The 15,326-nt window shown below is 46.4% G+C and overlaps 1 protein-coding gene across 1 annotated transcript in view; it reads right to left on the bottom strand.

Annotated features, from left to right (window-relative positions):
- The window catches only part of ACTR2 (actin related protein 2), a 115,716-nt gene that overhangs the window by 33,666 nt on the left and 66,724 nt on the right, over positions 1-15,326 (bottom strand). The window contains exons 5-6 of the mRNA XM_082249378.1: positions 13,980-14,116; positions 7,089-7,238 (exon numbers count right to left, since the gene is read on the bottom strand). Of these exons, the coding sequence (XP_082105504.1) occupies positions 7,089-7,238; positions 13,980-14,116 (287 nt within the window). The remainder of the gene's footprint in view (positions 1-7,088; positions 7,239-13,979; positions 14,117-15,326) is intronic.

The raw sequence follows: 15,326 nt of genomic DNA, 5'->3' as shown, positions 1-15,326 counted from the left end.
CTGGTGTTGGCCAACAAAAATTTTAATGCTTGCACGACAGATTCTGTTCGGCCGAAAATGCGCTGTCGGAAGCATCATACTAACAAGCCTACAATCGGCCGATCGGTCGTCGGCCGAATATTTACGGCCGACAATCGGTACGTGTGTACGGGGCATTAGTGCTCTTAAATTGAGACAAGTACACACTAGAGGGATATGCTTTGTTCATATTTCATGTCTGAGGTTTACAAGCACTTTAAGATGGACATACAATAGGATTCAGCATACATAGCAATCAGAAATGTATTTAATTTTTACTAGCCTGGTTATAGTGCACAGCTGAAACTGGATTGATACTTCAGTATTTTGCATATCACCAATTCTTGGATCATGTTTTTTTTTTTTTTTTTTAAGGCTAAAACCCTTTTCACACCAGCAGACTGATTAGGTTCGCCTGCCTGCTTTTCAGGTGGACCCGATTGAACTACTCATTGTTCTCTATGGGGCAGCAGATGTCAACGGACATGTGTCTGCTGTCACCCGCCGGCATCCAATCCGATAAAGACAGACAGATGGGGATCCGTTCCGCATCTGCCTGGTGGATCGGACTGGATGACAATTGGATAAAAATGGATTTTTGTAAAATCTTACCGTAAAATCCTTTTCTCTTAGCTCATCGACAGACGTAGTCCTCGGTGATACACCACCTTCGGGTTATGTTACCTCCGCAGGAGCAGGACTAGACAGGAAATTAAAAAGCTCTGGCCACACCCTAGGGGCAGTCCCAGAGGGTATATCCTCTCTCTCTCTGCCTCAGCAAATCAGTTATGTGAAAAAGCAGTGCTTAGAGAATTTAACCCAACCCAACTCCAAAACAGAGGGGCGGGGACTACGTCTGTCGATGAGCTAAGAGAAAAGGATTTTACGGTAAGATTTTACAAAAATCCATTTTTCTCTAGCGCTCATCGACAGACGTAGTCCTCGGTGATACACCACCTTCGGGACGTCCCAGAGCAGTATCACAACTGAGGGGTGGGAAAATGGAAATCAAATCCCAATCTAGAAGGCCCAACCGGTGCCAACTAGAAGTTTACAATGCTCATCCTTAATGATGAGACTCAACAAAAAAAAAATTTTCAAACAGAAAAAAACCCTCGAGGTAGACCACCGGTCTCCTCAAATTGCGGCCTGCAAAACCTTGCGGCCAAATGAGGCATCCGCCGATGCCGTCACATCAATTTTATAGAATTTAGTAAAGGTATGTACCGACGACCAGGTGGCCGCCTTACATACCTGGACCACTGACGCCTGATGGCGAAAGGCCCAGGAAGTACTGAGCGCTCGAGTGGAGTGCGCCCTAACAGGGAACGGAGGACTCTGACCCTTAATAGAATAAGCCTGTACCACCGTTTGTCTAATCCATTTGGCAATGGTCGCGGCAGATGCAGGCAAACCCTTTCTGGGGCCATCCGTGATCACAAAAAGTGAATCCGTCTTACGGAATGATTCCGTAGCTTTCAGGTATACCCTGATTGCCCGAACCACATCCAAGGAATGCAACGCATGTTCCCGATGATGCTTGGGCTGAGGACACAAGGAAGGTAGTACAATATCTTCATTCAGATGAAAATCTGAAACCACCTTCGGAAGAAAAGATGGCTTAGGATGAAGTACTACCTTATCCCTATGAATCACTAGGTATGGGGACTGGCATGATAATGCAGCCAGTTCTGACACCCTGCGAGCAGAAGTAATAGCCACCAAGAAGACCACCTTCTGGGATAAAGTAAGCAAGGGAATCTCCCTGATGTTTTCAAAGGGAGGTTTCTGTAGAACCGACAAAACCAAATTAAGATCCCAGGGCGGTAAGGGCGCGCGGACTGGAGGAGCCAGGTGCCGCACCCCCTGGATGAAATTCCGCACCAAGGATTTGGTAGCTAAAGGTTTCTGAAAGAAGATTGCTAATGCTGAAACTTGACCCTTGATGGTGCTCAAGGCTAGCTTCTGCTCAACCCCTTGTTGCAAAAAGGCCAATATTCGAGACACCGAATAGGTACGTGGAGGAAATCCTAAAGATTCGCACCACGCAATATAAGTCTTCCATGTGTGATAATAGACTTTGCTGGAAGTCGCTTTCCTTGCTTTAATGAGGGTAGGAATGACAGAAGTAGACAAACCTCTGTCCTTCAGTACTTGGGTCTCAATGGCCAGGCCATTAAAACCAGCGACTGTAAAGCACGAAGGTAAATAGGTCCTTGAGACTACAGACACTCCCTGAGACGAAGTTCCCACGGAACGTCTGCGACTAACCTGTCCAAGTCGGCCAGGCCGGCTTGAAGAGGCCAGCCTAGAATTTCTAGGACCACTGGCGCTGATTGGATCTGAACCAGGCGTCCCTAGAGGTATCTGGCCCCGACCATCCGAGAAAGTCTGGTCGTTTTCTGTTCCCACACATTTATCAGATACCTGATAGTTATCAGGCAAGGTGATCTTTTCTGGTTGAACCTCAGGGACCGAAGTCACCCGACTAGAGGCTACTTGGCCTATCTGGTCAATCAGATCCGATTCCTGTGAGGTATCGGGACTAATCTTAGGAAAAGGTAAAGGAAAAGATCTATACAGGGAACGGTAACTACCGCTTCCTGTACTTAAATGTTGGAAGGGAAGAATCGCACCGGTAGTAGTGGTTGATGCTCGATCTAATGTCCTGAATACCGGTGAAAACGTCCCCCCACCCTGAAATTGGGTGGGGGCGCACCTTCAGGCTGTGTACTCCTTTACTTCGGGTTTGGCTGGGTTGGTCCTCTGCTTGTCCGACCAGCCCTTCTTGAACCCTCCTGGAGGAGTCTTGCCTTTCCCGGAAGTACCAGCCGGGCGTCCTTTATGGGCGGTAAAGAAAGGTCCTCGCTTGTTGCGAGGTTCCTTAGCTTTTGCAGCCTGTGGCAAAAAAGTACTCTTGCCCCCGGTGGCATCCTTAATGATTTCATCTAGGTTGGCTCCAAATAGACGATTCCCCTGGAAAGGGAGATTGGTCAAAGTCTTTTTGGAACCTAGGTCAGCTGACCAGCATTTTAACCACAGCACACGTCTGAGGATCACTGCTAACTTAGATGCATGCCCTAACAAGGGAGTAGTGTCCAAGGCTGCGTCACAGATAAACCGTAGCCCTTGTATGATCTGTTCCATCAAATCAGATGTCTCCTGGGGAATATCTTTTCCCCTAAGATCTTGGCGTACCATCTTCGCCCATTCTGTAAGTGTCTGGGAAACTAGACCAATAACAATTACTGGTCTAAATGCTGACCCTATCAGAGAAAAGATAGTGCGGGACTCCGCTTCTATCTTTCGATCCACCGGATCCTTAAAGGACGAAGTGTCCTCCACTGGAATAACCGTGGCTTTATTCAGCCTGGAAATAGGCGGATCCACGACTGGTGGTACCGTCCATTTCTTAATGATGGATTCCTCAAACGGATAGCATCTAGCAATACGCTTGGAAATAGTAAAGGTACGTTTAGAATGTTCCCATTCTCCTTTAATCTGATTTCCAAAACATTTAGGTACAGGAAAAGCCTTCGCCGTCTTGATGGGCTTATTAGTCCCAAAAGGCCTCTCTGTTTCAGTTGCCTCTGCCGGTAAAGCCTCAAGTTTTAAGGTTTCTTGCACTGCCACAACTAGTGCGTCCACCAATGCTTCTTCCTGAATTATAGCAGGAGAAGAAGCGTCCTCCTCACTGTCTGAGGGGGCTTTACCTGGGATAGCAGCCCTTGCAGAGGAACCTGCAACTGCAGTGACCATCTCTGAATCAGAGTCAGAGGTGTCAGATAGTATAGGGGTAGGCGGGGGTCGCTTCCTTGACCCCCGTCCCTGACAGGCCGCCTCCACCCGAGCCACCATAGACTCCAAAATTGCTGTAAATGACTCTATACTCTGTACACCGGCGGGTCCCGAGGCCCCCTCGAGGGAAACAGGTGGGGGAATCTGTGTGGCAGGGTCCATAATAACTCCAGTTACTTCCTGGATGATATAATTCAAAGTAAAGAAAAACTTTTTTTTTTTTTTTTTTTTTTTTTGACCCTCAGCGCCACAAAAAACCCCTTAGTGTTCCCTGCTAGGGATCCCTATCGATCGAGAGAGAGAGAGATAGACCCCCAGGCTCACCACTTGATGTTCAGAGTTGAACTGCAACAGCTTACAGCGCTGTCTTAGACAAACAGGAAGTCTTTTGGCTGGCTGCCCAGGAAGAAAGGAGGCGGCTCCGCCCCTCTGTACGCCTTCCGGCGCCTCCCCCAAGCTCCACGAGGTGTAGAATCACCTAAAACATGGCCGCCCCCATGCTGGAGACACGAGGCTACGCCAAAATGGCGGCTCGTGCGATCCAGCAAAAAAAAAAATGGCGGCGGCCTGTGCTGACTAGCGGTGTGCTGCAGGCACACAACACTCTCTCTGCATGGGGATATGGCGTGTTTGGCGGTACCGGCCCTGGCGGACCGCATGGCCGTTCGGGAGGCCTGCTATTAGCTGGAGATCTGACTTGGAAGGCAGTCTACATGTCCATGGCTTCTGACTGGTAGGTAGCTTATACTTAACCCAGAATGCCACAGATTACATCTTTAAAACATGTATACAATAGATTGTTAGCTCCCAAACCAAGCCTCCTGGCTTTTGCACACATAAAATCACACTCAAAGTAGGAGGATTTGTGACATGTTATAGGATAGAAAGAAACTCTTTCTTACCATACAGAGAGGGGCCCGCGTTCACCACAAAACCCGTCAGGGAAAACAGGGGGAACATACTACTCACCATACCGGAACCAGGCGGGCACCAACTCCTGACAGTACCCCTCTCCACCGGGGCGGGAGGGCTGTCGACCGATACAGACGCCGTGACTCATGGTCTTTGGCGTTTCAGCGAGACGTTTAACTCGCGGGTTCAGTCCTTTAATGGGACTTTGTCGCGGCCGACTCAGCGCGGAGCTATGGCCTGCACGCGCTCGTAGGCTGAACTGGGGTGACCACCGGATCTCAACATCCAGCCCGTCGCCCAGTTCAGCTTTCTTGCTTGAAGATCTCACAGGAACACTGGAGAAAAAAGGCTGTCCAAAAATCCTTTTAGAAAAAAATTTCTTGCCAGGACCTAAGATCCCAGCAAGGTATCTAGGTCCTTACTCCTAACTAGACAGAAAATAACTGATTTGCTGAGGCAGAGAGAGAGAGGATATACCCTCTGGGACTGCCCCTAGGGTGTGGCCAGAGCTTTTTAATTTCCTGTCTAGTCCTGCTCCTGCGGAGGTAACATAACCCGAAGGTGGTGTATCACCGAGGACTACGTCTGTCGATGAGCGCTAGAGAAAAACGGACAGGCAGTCTGTTACCATCCAAGCACCCCATAGAGAACAGCGGGTTGTGTCCGTGTCCACTCTGCATAGTAGAGCAGAACTGGACCAGGGATCCCACGCCGAGGAGGCAAATCCACTTGGATGGATTCCGCACTGTCTGAAAGGTGCCCAAGTTCACTGAAAAGCGACAGTATGGTTTTCTTTGGTGTCTAGCACCCACTAGTATTTTGCATCTCTGGTAGACTCCAGCAGTCAGATCTTCCTGCCACAGTTCTAAGTAGGGATGCACCGAAATGAAATTCTTGGCCGAAGCCGAAAAATAATAAAATGTTTGGCCGAAGGCCGAATACCGAACGCGGTGTTTTGCATTTTTTCCATTTATTTTGCCAATTTTTTGTCCTCTCTCTTGTGTGTCTCTCTCTCTCGTCCTCTCATGTCTCTCTCTCTCCCTAAATGTTACTGTAGGGAATGGGATTCAGTGCACACTGCAGCCTTGTACCATAGGGTTAATGTTAGTGACACTGTAGGGATTGGGAAGGATGCTGGGAATGGAAATCAGGAAGCATGCAGGCAGCCTTGTAAATTTTAATTGCAGATACAGGGCACTGGGCAGGTCAGGGTTAATGTGGTAACATCAATTACTCAGTGACAGTCAGTCAGTGTCAGTGTGGACTCAATCAGATTATACAGTGACAGTCTCTCATAGTGGTGGTAGTAGGAGGCTGGAGGTGGACTAGTAGTAGCCTGGAAAGGAGCACAGCCGCATACATACATTACTCACTCGTGCACTGCAGCCCGCCCCACACATTCAGTGAGTCTTACTCTCCTCCCTAGTTTTTTCAATGGCACATTCAGGAAGCCAATCACGCCGTGAGTAGCGGCACAGCGGAACCAATCAGGTGTGCAGGCACGCGTGATTGGTTCGCTGTGCAGCTAATCACGGCGTGATTGGCTTCCTGAATGTGCCATTGAAAAAACTAGGGAGGAGAGTAAGACTCACTGAATGTGTGGGGCGGGCTGCAGTGCACGAGTGAGTAATGTATGTATGCTCACCGCTGAAGTGTCCCCGGCTTCCCCTGCCTAACACGGAAGTCTGTGAGTCCTGCTGTCCTCCTCCGAGTCCCTTCCCCCTGTAAATATCGCCTACGGCCACAGAACGATAGTCAATATCATATCGACTATCGTTCAGCCCTATTATAAGGTACAAAATTATTCGGCCTTTTGACTTATTCGGCCGAACACCGAAAGTGCTATTTTTTCTATTTTCGGCCGAATAATGTTCGGCCGCCGATTATTCGGTGCATCCCTAGTTCTAAGCTCTACTCCTCTGCACCTTGCACCTCATAAGTCATGCTAAAATAGGTATTCCCTATACTAAAAATTAGAACATTCCAAGGCCCCCCTGTAATTACAGGACAGGTGCGCAGACCTAGGAAGCAGCTAAGATTTTGTTAACTGTCTGAAAGCTAAGTGATATTTGGGACATTTAACTCTCCATCATCTATCAAAAACTCAAGCATTAGTGTTGTATAGCTTGCCCCTTTAAAAATTATAGTAGGTTGGAAAGAAGCGTCCTCTATTATTTATATTAATAGCTTGGAAGGCTCTGATGGGACGCAGAAAAAAAAAAAAAAAAAAGTTACAAACTGAAATCTCTCAGGATTTTACCCAAACAAAACACTAAAAGTAAGACTGTCTTAAGCATACGCTGGTTTAATGAAAGACTGTACATTTAAAAAATACTGTATACAGGCCAGCTGATACTCACTGTGTAGGATTCCACAAGCACTGTGGTTTCTAGTGCCAACTTCTGCTCTTGTTCTATATTGTAACCAACATAGCAGAGCTTCTCCTTTATCATACGTACAGTCTCAAAATCTGCAGAGTGATTGAAGGCGTACCCACGCAACAAAAGCAACTGCAAGAGATTAAACTCCGTTGTTAGGTGATCTAGTGTGCTAAAATATATTTTTGATATCCATAATTTAAATACCTCATGTGCAAAAATCAAACAATATGAAACAATTAAAATGGCTAAATGGGAAAATTGCTGCTGTGTCAAAGTCAGAAAGCACTTCAAATTTAGTTTAACATACATTTCAGCAGGACTTTCAGAGTTCCTCATATAAAGAGCAATCAGAGTTACTCATATAAAGAGCAATCAAATATTAATCTGTACAATTTGCAAAAGGTCCATGCAAATGTAATGGGGGTTAAACAAGTCTGAATAATTTATATTATTGTGGTAAGCATAATTAGAATGAGTATTTCTGAGTCATTCTAAATTAAAAGTATAGCAAGACGTGACTATTCTTCTGGATAGGAACAGCCAAGAAACAGACTCTCTGGCTTACATACTCCCAGGGGCTGGAGGCAGAAGACCCAATAATCAGTGAAATGCCTCATTCAGGAAAGATCTGGTCATCTGTATAAGTCTTTTTTTGGCAGCTTTAGGTATAAACATTCATGTTTAGGTTATCTAAACATCCTAATGCCTGGTTATGTTGAGGAAGCAACCGTCAACGGACATGGTTTTCTAAGCGGTTTAGTTTTTGTTTTGCTTTTTTTTGACCCACAAGGTGGGCAGACCGAGCTGCACATTTCGCAATTATTCTATATGTACATTGATATTAACTATGAAATACAGGATCCATGTATAAAAAACAGTTGCAGTGAAATTCTGGACAATTCGCTTATTAATTGTACCTCTAGTTTCTAAAAGGTTTAGCAATATTAAATAAATGTATTTAAAAATTATTAGCAAAATGGCTGACTTGACATAAAACTTGCTAGGAACATTTCACACTACTAACAGTAGTGCTTTTGTTATCAGTTTTCACCACAAGATGGCACTGTGGAATCTATACTTTACCCAAAGCTGCTGTCAATGATCATTTACCAAGGCAAACATACCAAATTATATATTTTTGTACATATTTTTATTCATTATTATATTTTTATTATTCAGTATTTATATAGAACCAACAGTTTGTAGAGTGCTTTACATCATGGACAGTACAGTTACATTACATTTCAAAACCAGAGGAATTAGAGGGCCCTGCCCATTAGAGCTTACATTTCAAAAGGGAGGGTTACATGAAAGGTAACCGTGAGGGATGAGCGGATTGAGAAAATAAGGGTACAGTTGCTAGGTGGAGGCAGGGTAGGCTTCTCTAAAGAGAAGGGTTTCCAGACATCGCCTAAAAGTGGCCAGAGTAGGAGACAGTCGGACATATTGAGGTAGGGAGGAGTTCCAGAGGATGGGAGAGGCTCTGGAGAAGTTTTGGAGGCGAGCATGGGAAGTGGTGACAAGGGGACTACAAAGCAGGTGGTCTTGGGAGGAACAAAAAAAACAATTTGGTTGGTATTCGGAGACTAGGTTAGCGATGTAGCTGGGGGCAGAGTTGTGAATGGCTTTTTAAGTGGTTAGCATTTCACATTTTATTTGGTGGGAGAGTGGAAGCCAGTGGAGGGATTGGCAGAAGGGCAGCAGACAACGGTTGGTAAGGTGGATGAGTCTGGCAGTAGCATTCATAATGGACTGAAAGGGTGGGGGGGGGGGGGGAATAGCCTGTGTAAAGGTATTGCAATGAGGAGGGAGCTGCAGAAGTCAAGGCGAGAGATGACCAGGGAGTGAATTCCATTTGTGCTGTCATTGGTTAAGAAAGGGCGTATTTTGCAGATGCTGCAGAGATTGAGGCATCAAGATTTGGATAGGGATTGGATTTCGGGTCAAAATGAGGGTTTAGAGTCCAGGATTACACCTAGCACCCTGGCATGTGGGAACAGACAGTTAGTGCCATCGATCTTTACAGAAAAGTCAGGGGAAGAGGCAATTAGGAAAGGAAATATGAGCTCAGTTTGGGATAGATTGAATTTGAGGAAGTGGTGCGACAGTGGCAGGAGACTGATGGAGTTAGCTGAGGGGTATAAAGATTGATTTGGGTGTCATCAGCAAAGAAATGGTATTGAAAGCCATGGGATGCTATCAGCTGACCCAGGAAAGAGGTGTAGATCGAGAATAAGAAGGTACAAGAACTGAACCTTGGAGGACACCAACAAAAAAGAAAGAGGAGAGCAATAGAACTCCTCGCACTCACAGGAGTGAAGACACCTTTATTCTAAAGAAAACCTTGGTGGCCTAAACCTTTGCAAAAACAGGAAGGGCTGAGCTTTTGAAGTTTAAGCCAGGTTAGAATGGTAAGGTGCTCTGCCTTTTGAGAAACTAGGGGGTGCTAAAGAAGGTTGTTTTGAGACCTACCGCTGTTTAAATAATGCAATTTTGTACTTGCTGTAAAATCTATTTTTCTGATGTTTATTGATGGACACAGCTCCCGATATTCTTAACCATTGGGATATAGTGGGCTCACAGGAGTAGGACACTAGGGAGAAAAGAAGTTTGGCTACGCCCATGGGTAGTCCCAGTGGGTATACTCCCTCGGTCTGCTATAGGCACTCAGTTTAGTAACAAGCAGTGTCAGGAGAATTACAACTCCACAGAGGGGTGGGTGCTGTGTCCCTCAATTAACATCGGAGAAATGGATTTTACGGTAAGTCAAAAATCCTATTTTCACTTTCGTTCATCGACGGACACAGCTCCTGATAGTCTGAACCATCGAGACCCCCCAAATCAGTGTTAAACATGTGGGGTAGAAACAGCAAAGAATTCCCAAGGCTAAACAGTAGCCAACCAGACAACAGGAGCTCAACCAACACAATTGAAGCCCACCTGAAAAAAACAATACACCCTCAAAGAGGATCAGGTCCTCTTAAACAGCAGTCTGCGAAACGTTGCGGCTAAAAGAAGCATCCAAAGATGCCAACACACCCACTTTATAGAAGATTTTTTGAAAGTGTACACAGACGACCAGGTGGCCACTTTGCAAACCAGCGTCGCTGACACCTGATGTCAGAAAGCCCGGGAGGCACTAAGCGCCCTAGAAGAGTGTGCCTTGACAGGGACGGGAGGAACCCGACACCTGATAGAATAGGCCTGAATCACCATCTGTCTGATCCACCTGGAAATAGTCAGAGGAAGCCGACAACCCTTTCCGAGGTCTGTTCGTGAGTACTTCCTGAAAGACTCCGTAGCTGCCAGGTACACCCTAATTGCTCAGACAACATCCAAGGAATGCAAGGCAATTTCCATCAGATGTTTAGGCCTGGGGCACAGGGAACACAAGGTCTTCATTCAAATGGAAATCAGAGACAACCTTTGGAAGGGACGACAAAGGGGCGAAGAACCATCTTATTCCTGTGAACCAACTGGTACGGTGAACGACAGGATAATGCCACCAGTCCTGACACCCTGGGCGCAGAGGTGATAGCCCCCAAAAAGGCCACTTTCTGGGACAGCGTAAGCAGGGGAATCTCCCGACGATTCTCAAAGGGAGGCTTCTGGAGAATCGAAAGCACCAAATTGAGACCCCAAGGTGGCAACAAAGCCCGCACTGGAGGAACCAAAAAAGGTACACACAAGGGAGTGTGAGGCCAAAGGTCGTTGGAGGAAGACCCCCAAAGCCAACACCTGGCCCTTGATGGTACTCGGACGATTTCTGTTCAACCCCCGGTTGAAGGAAGGTCAAGATCCGAGTCACCCAGAGGGAGCGAGGATGAATCCCAATAGACTTACACCACGCAATGTACATCTTCCACGTACAAGGGTAGATCTTCCTAAAAGTAGATTTCCAAGCTTTCAACGGTGTAGGAAATCACCAATTCAGATAAGCCCCTATCTTTCCACCCCGGCGTTCAACAGCCAAGCTGTAAAAGCCAGCGACTGTAAAGCAGGATGGAAGATCAGTCCTTGAGACAGCAGATCCTCCCCGAGAGGAAGCTAACAAGGAACATTGGCGACCAACGACACCAGATCAGCGTACCAAGCCTGGCAAGGCCAGTCCGGAGTCACTAAGATGACCAGAATCCCTTCTGCCTCGATCCAGCATAGGAGTCTTGGGAGAAGCTTGAGAGGAGGGAAGGCGTAAATCGGGGGATCTGACCCCACTGGGTCACCAGCACGTCTGTGGCATCGGCTAGAGGATCCCTTGATCCCTGTTGAGCCGAGATGCCAACATATCCACCTCAGGGGTGCCCCACCAGAGACAAAGTTGATGAAACACCTCCAGATGAAGGAACCACTTCACTTAGTCCAACACCTACCGACTGAAGTAATCCGCCTGCCAATTTTCCACCCCAGGAATGTGTACGGCGGAGAGGGCTGGAACGAACCCTTCTGCCCACCTTAGAACGCAGAGCTGCCAGGACATTTCTTGTGCCCCCTTGGTGATTTACATAAGCCGCAGCCATGGCAGTGTCTTTATGCACACTGGACAACCCTGAAGATGATCCATCCAATGTTCCAGACACAGTCTGATCGCTCGGAGTTCCAAGACCTTTTTTGGTAGTTTGGACTCTTCCAGCATACAGATCCCCTGAGCAAAATACTTGCCGAGGACGCCTCTCTAGCCGGACAGGTTGGCATCCATGGTGACCACTGTCCAATACAAGGGGAGGAAGGTTTTGCCCATCCGAAGCGCAGGAGAATGAAGCCACCATATCAGGGACTCCTTCGTTTCCCGACTCAGCCGAATCAGATTGTCCAGAGACTGCGGAGTCTTGTCCCATTTGGTCATAATCTCCCTTTGCAGGGACATTGTATGGAACTGTGCAAACTGAACCGCCTTAAAAAAAAAAGAGACACCATCAGGCCCAGCACCTGTATGCAAGTCCGGAGGGATGACCATTTGTTGGACAGTAGGAGACAAATTGCAGCCTGCAATTCCTGGAGTTTGTCCAGAGGCAGGAGAACTCTGGCTAAAGCCGAGTCCAGAGTCACGCCCAGATAGTCCAGCTTTGTGGATGAAGACAGAGCAGACTTCTGAAAAACCAGAATCCAGCCAAACTTCCGCAGAGTGCGCATTGTGATCTCCAGGTTTTCCACCAGTGCAGGAGGAAACTCTGCTCGCAGAAGGAGGTCCAAGTAGCCCAATACCGCAATTCCCCGTTGATCTAACAAGGCTAGCACCAGGGCTAACCCTTTGTGAAGACCCAAGGAGCAGAGGCGAGACCAAAAGTTAACGCCACAAACTTCTCTCCCACAGCAAAGTGGAGAAAACGCTGGTGACTTGCACATATTGGAATGTAAAGGTAGGCATCCTTAATGTCAATATGGGAGAGGAAATCCCCCTGACACAGGGATGCCACCACCATTTGAATAGACTCCATTCTGAACTTCCCACGGGGACGCTTTGGTCATCCCCAAACTCCTTTGCAGCTCTTGATGGCCTGTGAGTGCCAAAGGGTACCTGCGCCTCCATCGCAGCTTCAGCTGCGCCCTTCATCTTTAGGGTCTCACGTACAGATACAATCAGTGCATTTACCAGCGCTTTTCGTGCATGAACGCAGACATGGAGGAAATCATCCTCACTATCAGGGGATTCCAGGCGCATGGTTGCAGACCCAGCAGGGTGACCCACGTCTGAGGCTAATGAATCAGATTCTGATGAGACAGAGGAGGCAGGGTATGCTTTTTGCTAGCCCATCCCCTGAAGGCCACATCCACCCGGGACACAAAGGACTCCAGGACTACCATCAGTGCATAGATGGATGTTTAGGACCTGGAGGGGCCCCGCAGCTTTAGAGAAGGGATCAGGAGGAGAAATGTGCTCCAAAGACTCCACAAGGAGTAAAACACTGCAAAAGGACAACCTCCACCGCGCTGGCAGCACCACCCAGTCGCCAGGCACAAAGCACCAAGCAATTCTCAGCAGAGAGGGAGAGGACCCCACCAGACTTACCACCCAGCATAAACCAGTACCTGCAGCCACCAGGATAATAAGCTTGGTAAAGCTTGCTAACAAAAACATTAAATTCATGAGCGAATCCCAGCTTTTTAAAACTGTGTATGTATCCTATGGACTTAATTAAAAACATAATGTGGATATAAATTACATTTTGAATACATTTCCCATCGACAGACTCCATCTTCTAAAATTATTTCACAATAGCTATTTTAAGCCAATGACTGGTCAATCTCAGTGCTCAAGTGATATCTCATCTGAAAGGGTATACAACCCTTATCTTCGTTCCAACAACCCATGGGTATACTAAATGACAATTATCTGTGGGAAGAGGAGAGCTGTTCTCTTTAACCATAATGAAAATTCTATGTTGACTGCTGCAGGGCAATCAATGCCGCAAACATTTTCGAAGTGTGATAAAGATCCAGCAATCCAGAAGTGTATGTTTGAAGGAGAACGTCCCACGTTAAACTACATAGGAGGGTATGTTGCTGCAGAAGTGTAAGTGCTAAAAATTACACAATGGTCTTAAAATTAAGGTTTTCTGGGCACTACAAAACACTATCAGAGTGATTTGCATTACAGATTTTTAACTAAATAAAAAGTGCATGAAAGCTTTTCATACATTATGGATTTTCCTGCATCAATATACAACTTTACATTTTCTTGAGTTAACCAGTTTGATTTATGCGGTCTCAAAGTATCCTTTACAAAAAAACTGAAACTTCATAATTACAGATAAATGAATAATTAGTAAATCATTTATACATACTCATGAATAGCTACAAATACAGTAAAAAAGCTGCACTGATATGCAATGAACTAGTTTAAAGGGAGAATAATGTACTCTATTATTTTACCTTTATAAGGTAGCGAGTGATGTCCCTGCCCGCAATGTCAAGTCTCCTAGTGAGATGGGGCAAAGAGAAACCTTCGTAAACTGGGCAGATATGAGTGACCCCATCTCCAGAGTCTACCACAACTCCAGTCAACAGACCTGCAAAGGAAGTAAAAACAGTCACATTGTTATTAAAAGGTGCACCTGGAGTAGTAACATTCATACAGTAGTGGAGAACATGTTTTTGTTGCCCTTTGACAACAAATGCTGTCAAACGGGTGGGGCTGTTGCTTAGAAGTGTTATTAACAGAAGCGTAAAGTGATTGTAGACCCTCACTGTTTACAAGCACGCAGCAGTCGTGTGAAACACGTCTACTGTCCTACCCTGCAGTACTCTGTACCACTTATGTGAAAGAAGAACTTTTCTTCATTGGATTCCGTGGTGGTGTGCGACCATTTTCTTCTTTCATGCTTCTCCTGGTGGCGAGCCGAGGTTCAGCACCCACCTTGAATCGTGGACTTTGACTAGCCTGAGCGGTGTTATCTCTCTTCATTATACATCATAGCCCTGTTTGGCAGGATAAGGAGGCAGATTTTATTCTGCTGCAGTTCAGTAAGACTTACAGGTCTTCCCCCCCCTGCTGCACACCATTCCAAATAGTAAAAGATCACCAAAATCTTCAGCTCTGTGTAAAGTATGTGTCTACAAGCAGCTGCAAATATACAGTGAATATAAAAAGTCTGCACACCTGTTAAAATGTCAGGTTTCTATGATGTTAAATATGGGACAAATCCTTTCAGAACTTTTTCCACCTTTAATGTGACCTATAAACTGTACAACACAGTTGGAGCAACAAACTGAAATCTTTTAGGTGGAGGGAAGTAAAAATAAACTAAAATAATACGGTTGCATAGGTGTGCACACCTTTAATAATACTTGGTTTAACCACTTCCCGCATACTGATGTAGCTCTACGTTGGCTTGGAGGAGTGGTTGCATCAGGGTGATGCCTGCAGCTAAAAGGCATCAACCCGGTACCATTTTTCAGAGCCGGCGGTCGGCTTTAAGGTGGTAATGGCCGATGCGGCTCAACCGTTACCCCAGCGAGCAGGAGGGGCTCCCGCAGCTCTGCCCGGGCCTCCCGTCCCACAGGGAGACCTGAACAACCAGCCGGCATGTCCAACGGCTGGTTGGAGGATCGGGTCTCCGATTTAATAAGCCGGAAGCGGCATGACATAACATCCGGGTTACTCGAATTTAAAAAAAATGTCTTAAAAAATGCAGATTTCGGCATTTTGAACACCTTTAAGTGCAGTGGAGGGGTCTTTTAGACCCCCGATCCATCCATAAAGAGTACCTGTCACTGCCT

Source organism: Pelophylax lessonae, assembly GCF_965119305.1.
Source record: "Pelophylax lessonae genome assembly, chromosome: 3".
Lineage (NCBI taxonomy): Eukaryota > Metazoa > Chordata > Amphibia > Anura > Ranidae > Pelophylax > Pelophylax lessonae.
The sequence above is the reverse complement of the archived record's forward strand: the minus strand, read 5'-3'. Positions and strand labels throughout refer to the sequence as shown.